Consider the following 24,560-nt stretch of genomic DNA (forward strand, 5'->3'; position numbering starts at 1 on the left):
GAATATTCTTTACTGAAATGGAGCGCCACAAGGCCCTGGAATAGAAGACAGCTGATTGTGTTTCCATTAGTAAACCGTCCCCAGCGTGTGCATGTAGCCACATACACAGTATCCTCTGCTTGGGTTTGTTGCATACAAATGATTCGGCTCAAATGGAGATGAAAGTCTATGTCTACAACCAGTCCTAGGAATTCAAGTTCACTTTTTAAGACTGTTGTTTTATTTATTTTTTTAATTAATTAATTTATTTATTTAGTATTTTTGGCTGTTTTGGGTCTTTGTTGCTGCACATAGGCTCTTCTCTAGTTGCGGCCAGCAGGCTTCTCATTGCGGTGGCTTCTCTTGTTGCGGAGCACGGGGTCTAGGCGCACGGGCTACAGTAGTTGTGGCACGTGGGCTCAGTAGTTGTGGCTCGCGGGCTCTAGAGCGCAGGCTCAGTAGTTGTGGCGCACAGGCTTAGTTGCTTTGCGGCATGTGGGATCTTCCCAGACCAGGGCTCGAACCGGTGTCCCCTGCATTGGCAGGCGGATTCTTAACCATTGCACCATCAGGGAAGTCCAAGATTGTTGTTTTATATGAGCAGGCCATTACAGTACCAATTTCATTATGCCTTGTGCAATTAATTACTGTATTAAAATTTACTGTTGTTTATTTTTTCAGTGGTTAGACAATTGTAAGAGGACATTTGGTGCCAAAGAAGACATGTATAGGATAAACACAGATGCACAAGTAAGTTTCTTATTCTTAGTTTTGCTATATTTCTGTATCAGGTAAAATAATACGTATGCTCAAATGTCCTTGATATTCCTAGAAATAAAGAATATTTGTAACATTTTTCATTTTTGTTATCAGAACAATCTTCGTAAAAGTTAGGTTCAATGGAATATTGGCTTAGTAATGAAAAATTCACTTTAATAAAAATGAACGGCCAGCTTATGACTGAAGCTTAATAACATTCCATAGATAAGCTCGATGAATATCTGGACAGTCCAAGTTGACTTTTAGTTGCATCTGCCTCTCTAAACATTTTTTCATTCTGCATTAGTACTCTACAGATAAATAGTCTGGTCAGGATATCAAACCTGAGTAATGTTATATACATTCATACTAGCCCTTCCGAAGCTGAAGTTCTGATTGGATAAATTATGGGTTTTGCTAGTATAAAATTCAGTGAAAATAATAGTAATATATTTGCTTAGAGAAAAGTGCACAACACATACATTAAAGGAGGATAAAATTAAGACCTACAAATCATTCTAATAGAAGTATAACTTCATATGGGGAACATGTATTAATCAGTTAACACCCTTTACATTTGACATGAGAATTCTAACCTTTTACAACATCAGATTGTTACAGATTTCTAGTCACTGTAAGTTATTGTACTATTGTAATAAAAATGTGAAGCTTTACAAAACTGAAATGTTGAGAAAATACCAGTATACTCTCAATAAATGTAAACTATTTGCCAGGCACTGTGCTGAGCATTTCACATTCATTATCTCAGTCCTTACGGCTCTGTCTAGTGGATGTTGTAATTAGCCCCATTACACAGATGAGGATACATAATAAGCAATTAATAAATATTCTAAAATAAATGAGGAAAAGTATATGCAAATTAAAATTGAGGCTCAGAGAAGCTAATTTATCTAGAATCAGTAAGTAAATAGATTAAGATTCAAACCTTGGAAGGCTGACTCCAAATCCTGCTCTGTCATAAAGAAATTGTCAAATAATCTGTGTAAAGAAAGAAACGAGGCAAGATAAGAAATTAACCCCAGACTAGAATTAGATCCTTTGGTTCTAATTCTGTCTTTGCCACTATGGCTTAAGCAAGTAACAAACTGCTTTTCTCATATATAAATTAGGTGGTTAGACTAAGTGATGTCTTATACCCCTTCTACCTTGAAGAAAATGAGTTCCATCTCCAGGAGTCTGTGTCAATTAATATAGCTTGAGGTTTTCTACTAAGTGAAAACTGAAAACTCTGTTCATTGAAGACTTCCACCGATATCTTAGGTCCCCTCTCACGTTCAGCTCCTTGAGAGCAGGGGTCCCTTTTTGCACATTATGTATTGTCTTTTGCTGTATACCAGTATAGCCTTTGCATAATAAGCAATTAATACATATTAAAAGTAAATTAAGACTGTATATGCAAATTTCAGTACACTAAAAAGCAGTATTTTTAAATGTACAGTGTTAACATATTTAGCGTGATTTCTAGTAATTCAGGGCTATGAAATTAATTACGTCTGTGTTATTTCCTACAGTTGTGATCATAAACTTTATCAGTGATTTTCTTTTCCATTACACCCCAAAGTAGATGCTCTGGATAATACGTGTGTAGAGTCAGTTTTTATTTATGCTAATGGAAGTGAAAAAAAAATATTTAAAAGCTCAAATTGTTGTTAGTTTCCATATAAAACTGTATGAAGTAAAACCTCAGAAATTTAGATATGCTAATATGTTTGACATTGGATTGTGCTCAACTAACATTCACAGGATGACCATCTACATAATTTATGGTAAGCAGTACGGAGCTGAAGTTCACCTTTGCTTAGCAAATCCCTTCTAAATTGATAGGAATAAATGTTATATAAACAGTGCTTCAGAGGAAACTATTTAGAAAAGCAGATTTCAAGAAGGACTTTTAGAGGCAGTATTTACATTCTGGCGATTGCTGTTTTAATTAGAAGTCATTCTTCTCCATTAATGAGACTAGGTCTAAGTTGCTGTAGATATTTTAATGTAATAATTTTTAAATATTCCAGAACCTGGATGTTTCACGGTGTATTTTACGTTATCTCGTTTGATTCAAACCTAGTTGGGTTGAACTTCTGAGGTTTACTAAATTACATTTGCAGTGCAATTTAAAACACACAACTGCTCTCAATATTTTACCTTCCGATTCAGCACTAATTATGGCAACTTAGGACTTAGACAGCAAAGGGTAGGCAACCCAGAATGAGCCACGCCAGAGAGAATCTTCTCATGGGCAAATACATATTACATAAAATTATAAACCAGTTCTTTTCCGAGAAGAGCAAATCATTTCATATTTTCTAATCCGAAGTTTTCCACTTTACTAACGGAAATTTATTTGGCTTTTTTTTTTTTTTTGGAAAGGCTATATAAAAACCCAGATAGAAGACCACTTTCAGTAGCCAACTTTCCCAATATCCCACTAGTTTTATTCCTTGTAGCTTTTGCACAAGAAATAAACTATAGCCTAAATGTAATTTAGCTGTTATTTGGCAAAGAGTGAAAAACACCCTGGATTGTTACAGTAAATGTCTAAAAAGTTTTATTCTGGAAATAGCATCATAAATTTTTCTTTTGGGTGTAATTTTAAATGTTCTTCAGTTTGCCTGGGACATCTGTGACCCTAGTTAAAATGATTTGTTACACTAATTCTTGGTCTTTTTCTTCCTTTGTATTTTTTGTGACCCGATCACCTTCTTGCTTAGCAAATGGAAATTCTAGCAGTAAGTGACCTGTCTTAATTTATAGACTACTTATCCATGTCAGACAAACTGGTTTTCATTTGCCATTTGTGACCTAGCAATGTTTTGTCATGGACTGCTTTAAGAGTAGTGTGTGCTTCAGTTTTGCATAGCCCTAATCCATGAAATGTTTCAGTCCTACAAAGACAATGAGGTGTTATAATTAATCTGTACAACTAGCGCTGCCTTTTTACACATCTCTAACATGTCTCCTTTTATATTTCTTAATTTTAAGAATCCAAGTGCATTTGTTAATTTCATTGTCTTGTTTCAGTGAGATTACAAATTTGCTTTCTTAAAAAAAAAGGAACTCATTTTAAAGACAAACTATTCTTACTTTTTAGGTGAGAGGTTATCCAGAGTTTTACTTTTTGCTTTATCAAGCACTTGTTGATAAACGCAGTGAGATGTACATCTCAGTGTGGCAAGAGTATATGCACTTGTAAATTCTTCTCGTTATGAAGTTAAAGTTTTAAGTTCTAGTGAATTCTTTTTAAAGCATTCTATTTATTGCCTGCTGAAAAATTCTGTTTGTCTAATGTGAAAATGTGCTTCACACTAAAAATGAATTATGTAACCAATAATCTTTAAATTTTTATTTTAATCCCAGTCTTCAGAGCATCTTTCATCTGTCTTTCATCAACTTCATACCATATTAACTTGCTTACTGCAGAAAAATTAAGCTCAGAACAAATTTTAACAATTATTTACTTATAAATTTTTATTTGAAATATGTTGTCTAGTCAAATATGGAAAATAACACCTAAATTTAACACAGTGTTATTTATTTCTAGGAACTGGAGCTCTGCCGAAGGTTATACAAATTGCATTTTCAATTGCTGCTTCTGTTCCAAGCCTACTGTAAACTTATCAATCAAGTAAACACAATTAAAAATGAAGCAGAGGTAAATATTCAGTTGTACTAGGCACTAGTAACTGATTCTAGGAAATTAAAATACATACATACATATTTCCTTGCAGGAGCAATGAAGTGAAAAGTCGCTTATAGTGAATCTTTCCCCCCCCCCACACCCCAGTTAAGCATTATTGGTTTTTGAAATGATGTACTATTTCAGGACCTGTTCATAAATCTGACAGCAGATATCCAGCGATCTTAAAAGATCCCAGACCTTAAAGATCGCAGTAGCAGCAACAGATCATCTGTAATCAAAAATGAAGTAAAGCACGTCAATTCAATAAAGACAAAATTGTATTATGAAAGCCTCTAACGTCTTGTCCACATAGTACTTCTATAGTTTAAGTAATGCACACAAGAATAAACATGTCGAGCACTGCGAATGTTAGAAATCGTGTCATGAATAGATTCAAAAGTAGGGACTTGAGTCTTCTTCCCCCTTGTCAACCACTGGTACCAAAACTATCACCGAGGAAATCACTTCGCTTTCTAATCTAAAGTGGTTAAATTTATTTTAAAAAATAAACATGTACTGGTTTATATAAAATACCCTGGGTAAGTAACCCTTTAAAATATAAAGACGTCTCATTACTGTCAAAATTTTTTTCATGATCATCCCATAATTCCAGGCCTACTGTTAGCAAAAAAAAAAATAACATAAATGTATTTTTACTATCCAAGACGATGTATATATCACATGGTAAAACCAATATAAACATTGGTTGCAACCAATTATTTTAACTTATTACAATGTAACAGTTACTACACTTAAGACAAACTGTTTTATCAAGAGTAAAGACTACTATTTGGCAGCTGAAATTATTTATTCCAACTGAATAAAGAACTCGAAATATTAACTGCCCATAAGGACTAAGTTTAACCGTTGAAAATAATCTTTAAGAGAAAATACTGCCACCATTAGATGTATCTTCACAGCCAAGTAAATGCTCTTGTTGTTACTGAACATACAAATTGATCCTTTTAAGGTATATTTATTTCTTTTAGGTCTTCAACATGTCAGAGGAACTTGCCCAGTTGGAAAGTATCCTCAAAGAAGCCGAGTCCGCCTCAGAAAATGAAGAAATTGACATTTCCAAAGCTGCACAAACTACTATAGAAACTGCCATTCATACTTTAATTGAAACTTTGAAAAATAAGGAATTTATATCAGCTGTAGCACAAGTCAAAGCTTTCAGGTAAATTGTGAAGGAATTTATAGGAGATGCCTTTATACCTAACTGGAAGTTGATAAAGATTGGGTTTGGTTTTCAGTTTGATGTTTCAATATTATGTCTTTGTGAAAGGAAAACATGACCTTATTTTGTACAGTTACCAATGAAATGACACCAATTTTAGATTTTGTTCATTCTGTGATACTTTCACAGTAATGATTGCTCAAATATTAAAACAGATCCTCAGTGATTCAAAAGGAAATTATTTTTATAGGTATTAACTTAAACGTTATCTTTAATAATTACTTTGAGTCTCAGGACTTAAAAATACTGTGTGTTTTCAGATCTCTGTGGCCCAACGATATCTTTGGCAGTTGTGAAGATGACCCTGTCCAGACACTGTTACACATCTATTTCCATCACCAGACCCTGGGCCAGACGGGAAGCTTTGCAGTCATAGGCTCTGACCTGGACATGTCAGAAGCCAACTACAAACTGATGGAACTTAATCTAGAAATAAGAGAGTCTCTACGCATGGTGCAATCATACCAACTCCTAGCACAGGCCAAACCAATTGGAAATTTGGTGAGCACTGGATTCTGAGAAACTTCAGGCATTTAGGAAGAGACTAAACTGAAGGCGATTAAGAATATTAACGAGCACCTTCTATGGACCCTTGCAGTTCACTGTCAAACTTTACCAGGGTAAAAAAGTAAGTACGTCAGAATCAGATCTGAAGGGGAAAAAAACGAATGGTTTAACAGCTGCCAATACCTCCCACAATAACTGTATGAAGAAAGAATTTTTTTAATTACTTTACCTAAGTGAAAAGAAAAGGGCTAAAAGTGATGCATACAAATATATTACTTTCTGGAGAAAGAAAAGAATTCTAAGAATGTCTGCAATAATGGCCTCTAATACTGAGACATTGGAAAGCAGGTGAAATGAGGCTGAAATCGAGGCTGGTTCATTTTAGCTGAAGACCTGCAGAGATGCTTGGATTTCTAGTAGTCACAAGCATAATCAACAACTGATAGTTAATCATCTACATGAAGAACATCCAGTCGGATGGATATACACAGAAAGACTTCTTTGCAAAAACCATTGATTTTTTTTTTTCCCCCAACATGCGGGATAAGGGCGTGGGTGTTTTGTTTTTTGGTCTGTATAAGGAATTGTGTGTGTGTGCGAGCTGAGATGTGTGAATATGTGATTGATAGTCATATTTTCAAGGTATGGATGTTTGGTGATAACGTCTCAGAGCATGCCTAAAAGAGCACTGCAAGATTATTTTTGAAAAAATTTTATTTTATTAGCTCTAACTCTTCATAGTGTGTAAATGTTAGAACATTTTAATAATATTTTAAAACTGGGCTTTCCCAGTATTTCAAAAAGAAATAATATATCTGTTAACGTTATTGGAATGCTGCTCAGTTCTCTGATCAGTGCTTATGTTACGATTGTTGATAACTAACCAAAGTAGATGCCTGCAGAGACTTTAAAATGTAAAATAAAGATGTATGCTGCCCGTCAGCTCTTCTCATTAGAAAAGTTAACTTATTTTACTCCATAATTATTATAGAAACTGTATAGATTAAAACCAGTATTTTCTTGTACATTTGTGCAATGCACTGTTATACAAGAAGAGGTGTACAAAGCTAAAGAAAAAATTGTGGTCATTGATGGTAAAATATATGACTTGCAGGCCCTCAAGTCTGCAGAATTCAAGAAGAGAGATGCAAATGCATTTTTATATGTTTATTCAGGACTCACATGTTTCACCCTAAAGGAACCTGGGGCTATGGGGGAAGATGAAAGGAAGCCTGAAGACTGACTACCAAAACATGCAATATACTTATTCACTGTCCAAGCCTGTAGCATAACATGAACTGGATTCTCTGTCCTTTTTTTAAATAGCATTTTGTAAAAGAAATGAATGTAGTCCCACAATTCCTCTGATTTGAAAGGAACACCTTGTATTTTTTATATGCATCTCTTATCCACTGTGACTTTTCTTTTAAACTGGGCTCTGGGATTCCAGAGTTTAGAATGTAGAAATGAAATGCTTGGCTTTGCCTTTTCTTGGTGGTGCAGACCCCTGCCAGAAATGTAATTATGCTCAAGTGCATTAACTGAGGGCCCTGTGCACGCCGCTGGACTGCTGACTAGAGTTATGTTACCTGTAAAATTCTGTAACTGGTCACAGCACATTCATAATCACTGTATTTTTTGACCCTGATAAAAACAATTATTTTGATGGTGTTCTGGTACTGTAAATGGTGTCCTTTAAATTATTTAATAACTTCCGGGTGCGGGGCAGGAAGAGAGGGGTGGGTGTCTGGAGACACACCACACTTTACAGCCTATCTTACCATCCCCTATTTTTCTCACCCTCCTTATATCCTTTTTGTTAAAATAAAAAAGCATTGTAGCTGTTGGTTTGTGTTGTATTTTAAGAAAGGATGAATGATTAGAGTGTGCATAATTAAGGAACTTTTCAAACGTTGCCTTCATTATTCTTAAAAATAATTTTCCTTCAAAAGGGGAGAACAGGGCTTCCCTGGTGGCGCAGTGGTTGGGAGTCCACCTGCCGATGCAGGGGACACGGGTTCGTGCCCCGGCCCGGGAGGATCCCACATGCCGCGGAGCGGCTGCGCCCGTGAGCCATGGCCGCTGGGCCTGCGCGTCCGGAGTCTGTGCTCCGCAACGGGAGAGGCCACAACAGTGAGAGGCCCGCGTACCGCAAAAAAAAAAAATACCGCAAAAAAAAAAAAAAGGGGGCGGGGGGAGAACAGATTCAGTTCAATTGACTAATTACCCAAACCAAACCTTCCAAACAGTTGAAATTTCCTTCTATTTATATGTAACTAAGCCTATTAATAATGTAATAAAGATTAATACACATGCAGAAAGCAAGATGCAGATATAAAGTCATTAGGATTGTCCTTTTGCAAATCAGATTTCCTTAAAACCTATAATTTTTTGCTCCTTGTCCTCTGGGTCCAAAGTTTGCACTTATTAACAAAATATATCAAATGCTTAATTTATTAAACACCTTATTTAGTTCCAATCAGAGCCCAGTCTTTGCTCATACAAACTTTTTCCTTTGCCCACTAAATTTATCATTTTTAAACAGTAAGTTTGTAAAATCACAAGATAAGAGATCTGGGTACGTCCCTGGTGGTCCAGTGACTAAGACTCGCGCTCCCAATGCAGACGGCCCGGGTTTGATCCCTGGTCAGGGAACTAGATCCCACACGCGCAACTAAGAGTTCGCATGCCACAACTAAAAAGATCCCGAGTGCCGCAACTAAGACCCGGTGCAGCCAAATAAATAAATATTAAAAACAAAAAACCAAATATCTGGCAGTTTCTCCAAAGAAGAAAAATCCAAAGGATTTTTACACAATTTAGAAAATATTTTCTACTTTTAGTGATATAAGATCTACCTTAAATTTAGGAAATCGTCAGACATTTTCTTGGAACAGACTCACCAAAGCCAGAGTGAGTGTACCTCCTTTTGGTCTATGAGAACTGCTCATCCACCAGCATAACCTACACTAGAGGAAATAAGGATCAATGTGATAATAATTGTACTTTATGGCATTCTTTCTTAGTTTTAAATTTTCAAAGTAATCCACTGTCACTTTAGCAAACGTAAGAAATATGAACAAAACTAGAATCACTTCTCTTGACACCCAGAGAGAACAGTATTCTGGGATATTTCCTTCTAGCCTCTCAATCTCTCAAAGAAAAATCAATTTTATAAATTTCCAATTATACATACAGTTTGACAGTGCCTTACTGGTAGAATGTAATCACCATAACTCTTATGAATCATGGGTTTTTATACCACTTTGTTCAATGTCTGAATGGCCACTAACTCTAAGTGACACATATTTTGATCCTTGCTTTCCTCAGCTGTAAAATAGGGTTAGCTGCTCTATTAGGAAAATTAATGGCAAACAATATTAAGCTTAAAGAATGATTAATAGCCATTTTAATAGCTGTATTAATAACCACTGAATTTGTCCTAGGACTCATTGAAGGTATACTTCTGTTGTTCCTCATTCATTCAGCAAATGCTTAGAGTGAATATTATGTACCCCTTGCACGTCACGTGAGTCAGATCGGTTTCCTATCCCTGTACATACCCCTCAACCACATCAGGAGTTAATAGTGTCAGCACAAAACACATCACCTTCCCCCACACCTAGAGTTCTCACCCTTCATTTCTCTTTGGTCCCACCACCATTGTATCTGATCTTTGCAAGACTCCTGACAGGTTTACAGGCATCCACCATACTGCCAGAGTGATTATTTTTTTTAAAAGGTGAATCTGTCACCATGCCCCACCACAGCTTTATAAACCTTTCAGTGGATTCTTACTGATGACATATGAAAAACAGTCCTCCTGAGCAAGGTCCAAAGAGTCCTCCCAGCCTGAGCCTATCAGTTGCACCTGCCATCATCCCCATCCCTGCCCCTGTGGCCTCCTGGCTTTCTCTACCACTGGGCCTTTGCACACATTAGCTTAGTCTGGAAAAGTTCTTTCTTCCCCTCTTTGTCTAATTCAACTCATCCAAACTTTAGCTCAGCTGTCGTGTCATTTTTTAGGCAAGGCTTCCCTGACCTCCCCAAGTCAGGTCCTTTTTTTTTCTCCTACCGGGCACCAAGTAGGTCTTACATGGCACATGGCAGAAGTTTTATACAGGAAATTAATGGCCATCTACCCGCTACACTGGAAGTTTTATGAGGGCAGAGCCCACAGCCATGTTTTCCTACGGTAAGTGCAAGGCTGACTCAATTGTAGTTTTCACACTTCAATTCCATAAGCAATACCTGGGGCGCTTATTCAATGCTTCACCTCCATGTAGTGATTCAGTAGAGACAGGGACCTAAGAATCTGCCTTTTTACAAACACCTTCCCAAGCCATATGGTTAGAGGCCTTCCCTCTTGCTATAAAGGGTTCTAGAGACTTCAAACTCATTTTCGTTTCTTTCATTCTCCATATTTGTCTACATTCAAGCATCCAAGATGTTAACAGACTTACTATATATGGCCTATGAGGTAGTAAGGGTTAACTTAACAGACTTACTATATATGGCCTATGAGGTAGTAAGGGTTAACTTAAAAATGGGATGCTTAGAAAACTGGAAGGAGGCCTAATTAGCACCTGGTTCCAATTATGTGGTTTCTGTAACCAAGAAATCAACAGCTCTCAACTCTGATTTCATTAAAATCCCTCACATCATCCCCCACCCCCATCCCTGCACCGGGAGAGCGCTGGTGCCGGGTCTCAGTGTTTTCTTGGTAATCGGGTAGAAAGCTTGGTAACCAGGTTAGGATGAGAATCCCTGTGTTAGGTGGCGCCAAACACCGTTTCCACTTACAGAACTGCAAGCGCATAATGACAAAGGTTAAATAAAGCTGCCTCTAACTGAATCTTTAAATACATTTAGGAGGGCTTTTTTTTTTTTAAGTTAACAAATTACCAGCTGAAGTCCACTTGAAGTTACTTAACATCTTAAAGCTGCCCTTAACCACCCTGTTCCCATCCGTACCGGTGACATCGTGATTAGCAAGTCACCAGCGCTCACAGCCTTTCTCCCTCAGCACCGACTAAACCGAGATCAGCTGTAGGCCATCCATTCTGGGTTCTGACTCTGCGTTACCCATCCCCAAACATCAGAGTCCCCTCAAACATCAAGGCCTGGCTCTAGCCTCCACCTGCCCCAGAAGGATGCTCATTTTAATAGATGGCTTTTTATTCAATTAATTTCTTATAGGCATCAGCCCTACAGACCTACAAGTAGTAAACCTCACGTGTGAGTCCCTCTACACTTTTCTCTCAAGTGACTAACCTAGTTCAGAGCCCGGTTGCTCTGTAAGCAATGGACAGATATTAAAGTAAAAGGCCCAGACTGTTAAGACAGGCTCTCCTAAATCTTAAGGATTTTACGCAGTGTATCAATTGTTTTGCAATGCTTTTATTTGACAAGCTTTGTCAAATACAGCCTTTCACGAAGTACTTTGAGGGAGCGGCAGAGAGGAGGAAGAGGGGCACGGAAAAAAGCTCACTTGTCTGCTCCACTAGCACACGTTCGGCGGGACCAGTGTTTTGGTTTTTCACATTCAATTAAATGATATATTTGAAACTGAAAGTGCTGTCACAGGATAAGCGTTTGCCTTTGCATCTCCCACACAGATCTTGACGGTGGGGCCTTTTGGGGTCCACGTGGCGAACTTTTACTGGGCAGGAGCATCTAGTCTGTTTACAATTCTGAAAAAAAAAAGTGAGAAGTACATACAGAACATAAACGCTTGGTGATGTCCTGGAACTTCAAAGTTATTTTTCTAGTCCATTCAAATACTAACTGAATGCACGCTCAGCAAAGTCCTGTGCTAATCTTGTTCTGTCTACATCCCTTCCTAGCAAGGAGAAGGATGGGAGGAGTAGAGCATTTTATCATGCAGTCCTGCTCCCAGGTTGCACAGGATTCAATGCTGAATTGTGTGAAGTTTCTTTTAAAACAGCTTAAAAGGAAATCTGTCCCTGCCCTTGGAGGGTGGAGAACAAGCGAGCAGGAGAGAGGAGTTTAACAACATCGAAGGTGTGAGGCCAGGAACCACTAGCAGGCCCGGCACCAGTGGCTGACCTCAGCCCTTCTCCCTGCTCCGAAGGACCGCAAGCTGAGGCAGAAGGCAGAGCAGCAACTGCCGGGCCAAGAGCAGAGTGCTTAGAAAGTTCGCTTTCATTGTCAAACTCCTCTCTCCTACTTGAGAATCTACCCTACTCTCCCAAGATCTACGTTTTCCACACTTAATTTCTCTCCACCCAACCTGCGGTGTTCATGCTTCCGGCATCCACCTGGAGCCAAGTGTGTTGATTAGGCTGTGCCTCTACTGGCAAGTCAAGCTCCACTAGCTGTGTGATTAACAGGCAAGTGTAGTCACTTCTCCCTCTTCGATGATCAGAGCCCTTTATCACAGTGCAGTGCTCAGTTAACAGTAACAAGCAACGTGTTACCAGTTAACCCCATAAAGCTTAGGGTTAAAGCTAAAGCAGCTTAGGTTGACTTTAAAACAAATCCCTTCCTGAACTCACAGGCAAAATGGAAACTGTAAAAAACCCGTGCTTTTACTAAGTACTTTAACTTGCGTATGTGCTTCATAAAACGCATTTGGGTAAAGCCGTCAACCTTTACTACTTCATAATAGTAGAAAGATAATCTGTTTTCTAGGTTTACTTTCTCCTACATTCAGCTGAGTCTCAGGCAAAGCAAACATTCTTCCACACTGCAAGTGAGGCAACAGCTTCTAGAGACGTTCACATGACCGAGGTTTGCAAGAGCAGGAGAAAACCTAACACCAAGGCCTTGTTTCCCAGTTAAGTATTATTTCTACAACTCCTTCCAGAAAGAAATCAAAACCTCAGGTCACTGGGAATCTAGGCTCTTTTAGGAAATACATTCAAGAAACTACCTCCAAATCTTCTAATCACTACCCAGTTCAAACACAAAATACAAACATTCAATTTACTTGACAGGTGATATCCTCCACTCGGTAAGGGTTATAAGACTTCTGACATGTTCTGCAAAACTGCTTGTAGTAAACCTGTGACGGGAAAGAGGAAAAACTTAGAGCAAAACCCTCCTGAACCTTTTGTCAGGATGATGCCAGTTACAGGGCCTTTCTTACCTTGTTAGTGCCCTGTACACACCACACGTAGGCACTTTCCCATCGGATGTTGCAGTCCTTGCAGTGATAGTAGCCATATTTCTGTTCTAAGAACTGAGCAAAAGGAGAGCAGAGTTTAACCAACATGACATCTGAATTAGCCTTCATCTCAGAAGCTTGGAAAGGATCTGACACTTAAAACTGGCAACTCCACTCCATATCTTGGAGGAAAGTAGAATCAGGTTCAAGTCCGTCTCCACGACGTAATCATTACGAAAGCTAATGGCTTAATCAAGTAGAAAAGCAAGGGCCCACCGGAATTTACGTACCAGATTATCTTGGTTCATAAAGCAAATTAACAGATTACTAAGCAGGTGTTTTCCCTCAGGCAGGCAAGGGGAAAGCCAAACACATAGAGTTCCTGAACTTTGGGATTCTTTGGGGAGGGCTTCTCTCTGTAGAATAGGTCTGATCTTAGAACACACGTGAATGAAGTGGTTAAACTCAAGAAAAGAAACTAGACTCTGCATCCCAAAGTGATCTTGGGTGAACACCTTGAAAAAAGTTCTCTATGGGCTTCCCTGCTGGCGCAGTGGTTGAGAGTCCGCCTGCCGATGCAGGGGACACGGGTTCGTGCCCCGGTCCGGGAAGACATGCCGCGGAGCCGCTGGGCCCGTGAGCCATGGCCGCTGAGCCTGCGCGTCCGAAGCCTGTGCTCCGCAACGGGAGAGGCCACAACAGTGAGAGGCCCGCGTACCGCAAAAAAAAAAAAAAAAAAATTCTCTATGCTGCTAATTAAGTTTCCACCAGAGTGGTGCTGGGAATCTAAAATACGGATAAGCCATAATTCACACATAATATGAACAAAAGTAGTATTACCTTATTCTTAAGTTCTTCTTCTCAGTGAGAAACAAGTTATAAACAAGTTTTTGGAGTTAGGCCTTTAGAATTGGAAGGAACTTTGGAGGACACTGAGCAATTTCACAGGTGAGCAAACTGAAGCCCAGGAAGGTAAAGACTTAAGATCACGCACAGCTTGTGCACAAACTTGATTCACTCTGTGTTCCCCCTCCCCCACTAAACAGCCCTGGGGAGCCTGGAAGAGACCCCAAAAGGACTCTTCCGGGCCTCTTAATACCTCTCCAGCCTTTCCACTCCCCTGGGTTACAACCCCTCAGTGTGCTCCAGCCCTTCCAGTTTCAGGCAAGTACCAACTGGCCTTCCAAGCCTGCTCCTCTCAGGCAGCAATGCAGCACAGCACAGATGCTCCAGCAGTAGTTAGATTTCTGAAGAGGGGTGCGTCTTAAGGGCAAGAGAAGATCCTGACTAGGACCCCAGAAGTCAATTGTTAACGGTTTCTAACACACTGAATGAGAAAATGTGAGTGGGATCCTTGACAATCAACTCCCTTTGCCAGTTAAGTTCACCTTCTGATGTTCCGAGACCCATCCTAGATCACCCAGTGCAGGATCAACACAGGACTACACTCCCGTGGTCACAGCTTTATACAGCAAATACGCTCGGAAAAAGAATGTTAAAAGGGCGTTTCCTCGGCCACCCCTGTGCAACCGGTGTTTTACCATCGCAGCAACACGCAAGCTACACTGGATTGAATTCTGCCGGAGAAAGACGACTTCAGCAGCTGCCGAAAGGCACACAGAAGTGCCCGCGCCTAAGGGAGCGCGCGCCTCCACTTGTCGCGAGCAGCCGCGGGGCGGGGACGGGGACGCGAGCCAGGAGGGCGCACAGCCCTGGGGCTCCCCCGCCGGTTCCCTGGCCGACTCGGGACTCACCTGGAAGCGCAGGCGCTCCTTGCCCGGCTGGGGGCTCCGCGGCGACCACCTCTCGCCCGCGGCGTCCGGGGCGCCGGCCACCGGCGGGGGCTGCTCCCTGCTCGCCGGTACGCCGGCCTGGGCCTCGTCCTCCTCGGACTGCGGCCGTTGGGGATCCTTCCTCGCCGACCCCTCTCCCTCCTCGGGGCCTCGGGGCCTCGCAGCTGGAGGCCCTCGCTCTCCGTCCGGCGCCCCGGGCCTCTGCTCGGCCGCCGCAGTCTCGGCCCCTTCCAGGAGGGTGGAAAGGCGGCGGGAAGCCACGGGCGAGTACACCGCCACGGTGCGCGGGAAGCGCACGGGCCGCGGGGCGCCGCTCGGCGGGCTGCCCTGCTCGGGGCCCCGGCGGGCCAGCTCCGGGGAGGCCGGGCAGCTGCCGCCCGCGCCCGCCGCGCCCTCGGGCTCAGGGCCGGGCTCGCGGGCCCTGCGCAGCAGCGTACGCCGCCCCAGCGAGCACTGCACGGAGACGTCGCGGCGCGGGTTCACCTGCACAGCCACGTCCCGAATGCTGGCGCGGCCGGGCCGCGGGGCGAGGCCGGGGCCCACCTGCGACAGGAGGGCCATGAGCTGCGCCCGCTGGTAGCTGTGGAAGTACTCGGCAGCCGCTAGCTGCCCGTAGCCCGGGAAAGACGACGAGGCCGCGCCGTCAGAGGAGGAGGAAACTGGAGGGTAGCCGCCGTCCCGGTGCCGCCAGCCTCCCCCGCCCGCCGCTCCCTTGCCCTTGGCGGCGGCCGGGTAGGGGTAGGGGTACGGGTACGAGTAGAGGGCGCACGCCGGGTACATGTATGCGTCCAGCACCTCGTCCCCCAGAGCAGCCATCAGCGCACCCCTGCCGCTCCTGCCCGCCCCTGCGTCCTAAATAAGCGACCTCCCGGGGGCAGCCGGGCGCGGGCCCCACCCCCGCTGGCCGCGCTGCTCGGCCCCCCGCACCCTCCCCGCCACCCGCTGGTGTCCCCGCCGGAGGGGCCCCTGCCAGACTTTCTCGGTGTGGGAACTTTCCACACCCGGAGGTTGGCACAAATACCCTGAGATGATCTGCAAAGAAGGCTTTCTTTGCGAAGCAGAACTGGTCTGTAAGTGAACTAGCTCCAGGTGAAGAGGATACCAGCAGGAGAACCATCACGGCGATTCGCTGAGCCAGGTGGTCCCCAGCCCTGGGTGATCGTCGGCGCCGCCCGGGAAGCTGAGGCGAGGCTAATTGCCTCTGGCTAGTGAGCAAAAATGCGAAGATTTGGGGGAAGTGCTTTGGGTCTGATACCTACGATCTCAGATTGTAGGTTATTTCATCATCTCAGGGCTGCCCTGAGAAATCTACGCCTTGAACCCTTTCAGTAAGTGCATAGGGAAAGCATTCCAGGGCATCTGCGACTAGGCTAATCGTTTTCTCCCTGTGGAGAACGTACTCCACCCCCGCCGCGCCCCCAACCCCCCACTTCAAACGGTGACCAGGTTGTGCTGTTGAGTACCACGAGGGTCTGATAACTGTTGCTCTTCTCTGCGGTCGACAGTCGCTCTACGGATTTTCCTAACCAAATAAACTTTCCAAAAGAGAAACTGATTTAGGGTGTGTTTACACAAATGCAGAAGACCAAATCAGTCCCCAGCTGAATGCAAATGCCTTGTCCACTAGAAACATGTTGGCCGCTCGTTACAAATAGATACCAGGTCGCGTAATCAAATACGTTAATGTAATTTTTCTCTGATTTGATACAGGTTGGACAATAAAATACTATATTTCATTGTTTAATAGACCTGTTTGGGGATTCTTCTGAATACAGGTCAAATTTTAACAATGTCAAGTATTTATAAGCTGAGCAAGCACACTTTTTTTTAACAACAATTACATTAAACTCAATTATGCTTTACAAATATAGCGTGTTTTTACTCATATAAGATAGTGCGTCAAAATTCTACATTTCCAAGACCCTGTTTTCTAAGAGTTAACATATTTGAAACGATCATAGAAGTCGGTAACAATGAAAAACCAAAAAAGCACATTTGTTCAGGCGGTACCCTAGCAATCCCAGGTGCAAGTTATATTACGACATTGATTTGTAATTTACAAAAACGCTTGGTTAATATACCAATGCAACCTTATGGTGGGCAGATCAAAACTGTTACATGTATAATAATGTGAACCAGTTGTTGTTCTTTATGTAAACCATAGACACTACCACAGACCATAAACATGAAGTAATATTTCAGCAAGATAAACTCTCTTGTGTATCTCCATATTTAGAGCGAAGTCTGAGTGGTTTCCATCATAATTAAATTATCTGCTTTCACTGTGCCATAGGAAGTGTCTGCCATTTCCTCTTCTTTTAGTTTCTTATAAGAAATATCTGTATCTTCATCCTCATCTAGAGGATCTTGCTTGTACAATATTCCACTCCCATACATTTTATATATTAAAACAAAAATCCCTGCTTCTGCAGACTGGAAAAGGGCATAAAGTAAGGGAAACATGTACATACTTCCTATGTTTTGCGGTGGAAAGGCCAGTTTTAGAATGGCGGTACAGAGCTGCACGTTCTGGCTCCCTGTTTCCAGGCACACAGTCCTCTTGCAGTTGGGTGGAAGATGGAAGACAGCAGCTAAGCCATAGCCTGAGGCGTAGCCTGCCAACGGCATAAAAATCGCTACCACATAAACAGCTGCAGGAATACTTGCCAGCAGTTTGGGTCCTAACATAGTGCAGGTCATTATGAAAAGGACCACCAGCGTCATTAGCAGAGACCACAGGGAAACCTAGTAAAAGAACAGGGATAAACAAGCCATCAAAAATAAGATAGTTGAAGAGGGATTCAGGCAAGGGGATCCTGGGCTCTTGGAAGAGGAGAGTCATCTAGTCTGACCTCCCACACAGAATGGAGATCTTCGCCATTAAAAGTCTCTGACAGGGCTTCCCTGGTGGCGCAGTGGTTGAGAGTCCGCCTGCCGATGCAGGGAACACGGGTTCGTGCCCCGATCGGGGAAGATCCCACATGCCGCGGAGCGGGAGAGGCCACAACAGTGAGAGGCCCGCGTACCGCAAAAAAAAAAAAAAAGTCTCTGACAGAGTATTTCTGAAGATGGGTAGATCACCTCTTCAGGAGGCATCCAGGCTGTGTCAGACAGCTCTAATTGTTTGGCAACCTGTCTTTATGTCTAGTGACCATTTGCCTTCTATAACTGCCAGCCATTGTCTTGGATAGGCCCTCAGGAGCAGCACAGACAGACGGCTACTCCTGCAAAACAGCCTCCAGAAGTTTAAAAACCAGTTATGAGGGGAAGGCTACTCTTCTCTGGGGGCAGACTGTCCCAGGCTTTCAGCCTCCATTCCATAACTGTTTTGGAGTCCTGACTGTTCTGAGCATTTGTTTAATTTGTGAATGTGCCTCTTAAAAACAGAGCAGTTAGAATTGAGTCCAAGACACCAGGTATGGTCTGATGAATAGAGTGGACAGATGGACATTGCTTTCCCTGAACAGGACCCAGTGTTTTCCATAAGAAATTAGTTCTGGTTTTACACAGGACATAAAAGCCTATTGATTTATGAAACTGAGTGTCTGATATTTTTAACCTTCAAAATACTTTATAGCTCAGAGAATTGTTAGCAGTACCCAAACAATTACAACTCTTAGATTAGGTAAGAGAAAAGAAAAAAATGTAAACATAAGATGTGAGGAATTCTTTGTAATCCTGCAACTCCCTGCTTTTTCACCTGTTCATGAGAAAACTCCCACATGTAAGTCTCTAATGACGCTTAGGAATTATTATATCTAATAGAAGGATTTTAGATAAAAACGATTGACTGTATAAAACAGTGTGTCATCTTGATGTCTGACTGGTACATTTCACTCATGCAAATAAGACAGGCTTGTAAATGGTAAGGTGGAAACCTAAAAATCCTTCTCCTAGTTCTCCTTCAGATCGGTAGCTTTCTTTTTTAATGGGGGAGGGGATTGGGTGGGTGTCTGTGAGGGGGACTACAGATCCAGAACAGTTTAAGTGTTGCTTCTGGTTCCCTAGACATCTGGGAGGATACCCCTTTGGAGTCTATGGGATTGGCATATACTTTATATTCTTTAAAAGATTATTCAAAATTTAACTGGGCTGGTCAAAAAGTCTACCCTAAATGGTGCTGAAGTAATTATTATATAAGATACTCATGTTACAAATGTACAATTAGCAGAAACCAAACTTTTATAAATCAAAACTTATATTAAGTTTCAGAGTGTGTCTACATCAATAGCTTTGAGAGGAAATCTGATTCTTCGTTGTGAAAATATTGGCTCTAACATTTCCTTTGAACCATTTAAAATCATTTGGGTGAACACTGACACTGAATGCTCATTTTAAAGTGTTTGCAAAAGTATAAAAATATTATGAAGTGGATCTTAATGAGTGTGCTGGCTATGGAATAGGTTCAGCTTAAACTCAAAGTTACACTATCCTATTGAATTGTCTGTTATTTAAATATGTTTACCTGTTTTTAGCGTGGAAATAGGTTATTTGACTTTCTCTTAGAATTCCCAAGGTTTTATAGTAAATGCCATCACATTAATAGTATTACCTTAATGATCAAGCTTAGTAAGTTCTTAGTGATCTCAAAATGATCTATAGATATGTTATGTATAACATATAACAAATATGTATATTTACATGTACATATATATTTATTACATTCAGAGTATATATACGCTTACAATAGAGCATAATTTTTTTACTCAAGGCTGGATATATGTACTGAAAAGAGCCCTCTATTTTTCATATTAATAAAAGTTAGCCCCTCTGTATAATCAGATTACTTTGGTATAAGTAAAACACAAAAAATTGTCTTCTTAAATCTACATAATTGAAACATTAGAGTGATCCTTTTTCTCTTCATTGTCTGAAGGAATTTGCATGTACATTTTACACTAATTAGACTAATTCGTTATGTATTTTATTTGATTAACTTCCTAAAATGAGAATCCTGTTCATGATTTATTCTTATTTACTACTACTTTTGAGTTTTCAAAGAAAGTTTAATTTAGAAATATTTAAATTTTTTCTCCAATCAACTATTACAAAATCTCTACTGCTACAAAAAGCATCAATTTTTTAAAATAAAGCAATTTTGGAAATATTGCACAAAATAATAGAAATCCCATTCTTCCACTACCTTTAAAAATGAAATATTGCAATGGGGAAGGGAAAAGAAACACAAATTTAGTAATGTGAATATATTCTGCATTATTTACCCAGGACCTAATTTTATTTTGTGCTTTAAAGCCAATGTTTTGTGTATTCTATTATATTCTATGATGTAATTTTTTTACGATGTAACTTTTAAATTACTTTTTGTCTTATTAGTGTAAACTTACTTTTGGAAAATTAATAAAACATTTTAAAGGAAACTTCTACAGAGTTTCTCAGAATTAGAGTTCCACTTTTAAAAAGTAGAGTACTGTAATGCATTTCAAAAGTACTGCACAAATCCTATTAATTTTATTTTACCTGCTTTGATTTTTAGTAATACATGACTTCTTAGTGGAAAACATGTTGCCATTTAATTGCACTGTCATCTTTTCCTCCCATGGTCTGTTTCCTCCTATGAATACTGATAGTTCTCTTATGCTGTTTTTAATTAACCCGGTGTCTTAATTAAAGCTATTATTTTTGAAGTTCCAAAAGATGGAACAGAAGTTATATTTGTGGCATAAACTTTTCTTTTTTTTTTTTTAAGTTTATCCATGCAAGGGCTACCCAGTCCTTTTCTTCCTTACTTCTCTTTCCCAAACTTCTCACTGTTTCAGCCATGGGTCAGAGACCAAGGACTCTCTACGTGTGTAAAGTATGCAAAGTGAAGAGTGACCTTACCTTCACAATGTAGTCAGCCACCCGGTTGTATTTGTAGCGAATGAAGACGCCCAAACCAATAGGGATGAGAGTGCTGCAGAGAGTCAGGATCACTGTCCCTATGGGCAGTAACTGCACCAGAGGAGTGTTGATCCAAGCCCGGCTGTAGATCCACAGGCACAGGGGCATCAAGACCAGGGCCAGGAGCGTGGAAGAGATGGTCATGATGATGCTGCAGAAAAGGGAATGGACAGAAGTTGGAATGGGTTTTGAGCCAAAGAACCTTGCTTGAACATTGGGTAGAAGAGAACGGGGGAGACTGCAAGTCCCCCAGCTTGAAGTCAGGGAAGAACCTGCTTCATCCCAGGGGAGCACCAAGAGAGCAGCATGGCTAAGCCCAACTGAAACGTGAACTCCAGGCAGGAGAAGAAAAATCTCAGGGCTGCTGCCCTCTGCTTTATACAGCCTGTTGAGCTGGTTACAGTCTGGATGACTGTGAGAGCCAGGAACATTTTTGTTTTCTTTTTAATCCTCCAAAGCACCCTATGAGGCATGGTAAAGCTGCTGAATACTACTTGTTGGATTAACCTCAATTATATTGTCTTATATATGAGATTACTTTCTTTACTGGAGCCAATAGTCCTATTTTGCTTTTACATTTCCCGTGAGTCCTGGTTTCAGACTTCCCAGTTTCCTTTGTCTTCCGGGGCCTGCAAACCTGCACTGACAGCCCAACACTCAGGGAGGGTGGGGAGGCAGTTGTGGATGAGACCCCAAGACCCTCAGAGCACCTCTGTCCCCGTCTAGATCTTCTCCCCTCCAACCCTACCTCTTCATGTTTGCCTGGACTTCCAAAGCCCAGGCATCCCCATCATCTCCAGTTTCTTCTCCCCTCTTCCGCGCCTCATTCTAACCACCTCTCCTTCCTCCCTCCTTGGTCTTGAACGCATGGCTGTACACGCGGTTGACTGGGAGAAGAGAGATGCCTACCGGACAGCAGCTCCGTACCTGAGGTTCATGTCGCCGTCAACCAGCAGGGACATCAGGTTGGAGAGATTCCCGCCGGGACAGCAGCCACATAGGAGCACCGCCACGGCGGCCGACCCGTCCAAGGAGAAGGTGAGCGCCAACAGGAAGGCCAGCAGCGGCAAGAAGCCGAACTGGCAGACCGCGGCCAGCAGCGCGCCCACCGGCCGACGGACGTGCGCCCCGAAGTGGTTCATGTCCACCGTGCAGCCCAGGCCCAGCATGGTGATGCATAGGGCGGCGCCCACAAACACGTTCAGCCCGTGGTTCAGCGGCGTGTCCCAGAACGGGGGCTCGTGGGCGGCCTCGGGCTGAGCGAACAGGGTAGGGCTCGGGCCGGCGGCGCCACCCGCGAAGCAGCCGGCCGTCGGCGTCAGGGTCGGAGTGGGGCCGGGGCTGAAACTGACGCCGGGCCCCGGCGCGACACTGAGCCCGGGGCTGGGGCCGGCGCTGGAGGCGGGCGCCAGGGGGGCGTCTGAGCGGGGGCTCAGGCTGCTGGCGTTGGGCGACAAGGTGTAGTTGTCCGGCTGCAGCGAGGACGGGCCGAAGAGTAGGGTGGCGTTGCCGGTGCCGTCCATGGCGCTTCGGCGGGAGGCTGCGAGTCTGGCTCCTGCCCGCCCTGCGGATTTCTCTGCCCTCCCGCCGCGCGCGACTCTGCGCCTTCGGTCGCCACCGCCGTCCGTCTGTCTGTCCGCCCGTCCGCACCCGCCAAACGGGAGCCGGTGGCAAGGCTGTGCTACGCGCGGCTGACGTCCGGGGCAACGGGTCGGTGCTCGGCTGGGGGTCGGCCGAAGGCCGCTGGCTGGCACTTAAGAAAGCGCAGCCCCAGAGGGTGAACCCAATCGCTGGGCCCCCGCGCCCGCAGGCGCCGCCCCCGCCGCCGAGTCCCCTCCTTTTAATCACCAGTAAGTGGTTCTGTTAGAGTGTAGCCAGGGGCGGAACAAAGACCTGACAAAGGACAAGAAGAAGAAAAAACTGTGCCTGGCTGCTGACCAAGTTCTCTGATGGGCTGTGCCTCTTTGATAATGAAATCTGGAAAGCCAGACATACAGAGAGAGAGAGAGAGAGAGAGAGAGAGAGAGAGAGAGACAGGAGTTTGTCTATGGACGCACATACATCATACACACTGTTCAAAGAGCTTGCAACCGCTAGCATCCCGAGGGGTGCCTGACTTAATAGGAGCTGCCCTCTGGTAGTAAGACACAATATCTGGTTTTAACTTACAATTTTTAAATAAGATTTTTGTGTTCCAACTTAAAGTAAAAAGTAATAATATTGGTGGGGTTTGAGCCAGGTCTTGTGCATGTGTGTGTGCATTATTTCATTTGATTTTCTGACAGCAGAGCCGTGGGAGAGATACTGTTAGCTCGATTTTTCCACACCAGGAATCCAAGGCACAGGGAAATCTCAGCCTCATCAGCCAAACCCGGAAGCAGCTGGCTCAGTGTGCACCGCGAATATGGTATTAAAGCGTGCATTGAAGAGCTCTGCTAAGTACAGTCTCCGTGAAAAATGTGTATTTGGGAAGTTATTGGCAGATGGGGAGAGGCTACTTCAGTGGCCATAGATTTATGAAGTGTTTTGAGTACAGCCCTGGCCTTAGGATTAAAGGACTGAAGAGAAATAAAGTTGTGAGATTCCCTGCTTCAGACAGCTTTATCCCCAAACAAATCAAATGCAGAGTTCTTGGAAATGTTGACTCAACAACTTTATGGGAGTCTCTAGATGCATCTACAAAGGAAAGGGACTTCTCTTCATACCAAGGAGGCAGAGCCATTGGAGAAGGCTGTGACCATAAAGTGATAGCCAATTATTGGGCTTCCCTGGTGGCGCAGTGGTTGAGAGTCCGCCTGCCGATGCAGGGGACATGGGTTCGTGCCCCGGTCCGGGAAGATCCCACATGCCGCGGAGCGGCTAGGCCCATGAGCCATGGACGCTGAGCCTGTGCGTCCGGAGCCTGTGCTCCGCGACGGGAGAGGCCACAGCAGTGAGAGGCCCGCATACCGCAAAAAAAAAAAAAAAAAAAAAAGTGATAGCCAGTTGATCTGTGAAAGCCAACAGTGGGAATTTCTAGGGTGAAGTCTTAGCCCATGGTTAGTCTGTGTGGAGCCTAGATCCTAGAGTGAATCCTTCCTCCTGGAAACTTGTCCCTACCCCCTTTTCTGACACCAGAGGAGACTGGGTGACTTCCATTTCCCAATGGTGGACTGAGCTCATGTGTTTATCTTCTCTCCTCCCCAAATCTCAGGAAAATGACAGAGAATATGAAAAATATGATTAAATTCACAGAATACTGCACTCAATCACAAATGAGTAATTTCTTTCTTCGCCATCAGACCATACATTCCATGAGGGCAGTGCTTCTGCAAGCATTTAAGAAAATAATATACCCTCATACTTCCCCAAAACAATAAACCCAAGAAAACAATGCATTAATATCTGTAGAGCTTTGAAGGAAGTGGGATGTGACCAAAAATATTCCAAGTTTTCATTTAGGCTTATGTGCAGATAAACAAAGAAACATGCTACCCAAATACTTTGGTTAAGTGAGTATATCCAGGGGAGACATGTGGACAGACAAGATAAGGAGGAGGACTGTGGAACCTTTAC

At 42.8% G+C, this 24,560-nt stretch overlaps 3 protein-coding genes across 19 annotated transcripts in view; 1 reads left to right on the forward strand and 2 right to left on the reverse strand.

Moving 5' to 3' along the window:
- The window catches only part of FRYL (FRY like transcription coactivator), a 244,559-nt gene extending 236,531 nt beyond the window's left edge, over positions 1–8,028 (forward strand). For 7 of the 9 annotated variants that reach the window (XM_004268286.3, XM_033425476.2, XM_033425473.2 and 4 more), the window contains 5 exons: positions 661–729; positions 3,468–3,485; positions 4,298–4,408; positions 5,425–5,615; positions 5,936–8,028. In XM_004268286.3, coding sequence (XP_004268334.1) covers positions 661–729; positions 3,468–3,485; positions 4,298–4,408; positions 5,425–5,615; positions 5,936–6,194 — 648 coding nt within the window. In that variant the 3' untranslated portion in view covers positions 6,195–8,028. The remainder of the gene's footprint in view (positions 1–660; positions 730–3,467; positions 3,486–4,297; positions 4,409–5,424; positions 5,616–5,935) is intronic. The other 2 variants (XM_033425475.2, XM_033425474.2) reach the window with 1 other exon arrangement.
- ZAR1 (zygote arrest 1) lies at positions 674–15,944 on the reverse strand. Of its 9 annotated transcripts, XR_007477208.1 has the most exons (8): positions 15,066–15,944; positions 13,294–13,386; positions 13,135–13,209; positions 11,674–11,875; positions 9,041–9,151; positions 4,583–4,664; positions 1,685–1,737; positions 674–807 (listed from the first exon to the last, which is right to left on the reverse strand). XR_007477208.1 is itself a non-coding variant. In XM_004268287.4 (4 exons), the coding sequence occupies exons 1-4, from the start codon at positions 15,918–15,920 to the stop codon at positions 11,732–11,734; spliced, it is 1,167 nt and encodes a 388-aa protein (XP_004268335.1). In that variant the 5' UTR covers positions 15,921–15,944; the 3' UTR covers positions 10,976–11,731. The 9 variants fall into 9 exon arrangements, 2 of the variants coding, with proteins under 2 accessions (XP_004268335.1, XP_033281368.1); XR_007477207.1 differs by having other exon boundaries at positions 723–1,737; positions 9,086–9,151; XR_007477206.1 differs by having other exon boundaries at positions 723–1,737.
- Positions 15,945–17,081: 1,137 nt separating this feature from the next.
- Positions 17,082–22,673, reverse strand: SLC10A4 (solute carrier family 10 member 4). Its single transcript, XM_004268288.3, has 3 exons — positions 21,933–22,673; positions 20,946–21,156; positions 17,082–17,849 (listed from the first exon to the last, which is right to left on the reverse strand). The coding sequence occupies exons 1-3, from the start codon at positions 22,526–22,528 to the stop codon at positions 17,337–17,339; spliced, it is 1,320 nt and encodes a 439-aa protein (XP_004268336.1). The 5' UTR covers positions 22,529–22,673; the 3' UTR covers positions 17,082–17,336.
- Positions 22,674–24,560: the final 1,887 nt, after the last annotated feature.

The sequence above is a fragment of the Orcinus orca genome, chromosome 4 (assembly GCF_937001465.1).
Source record: "Orcinus orca chromosome 4, mOrcOrc1.1, whole genome shotgun sequence".
Lineage (NCBI taxonomy): Eukaryota > Metazoa > Chordata > Mammalia > Artiodactyla > Delphinidae > Orcinus > Orcinus orca.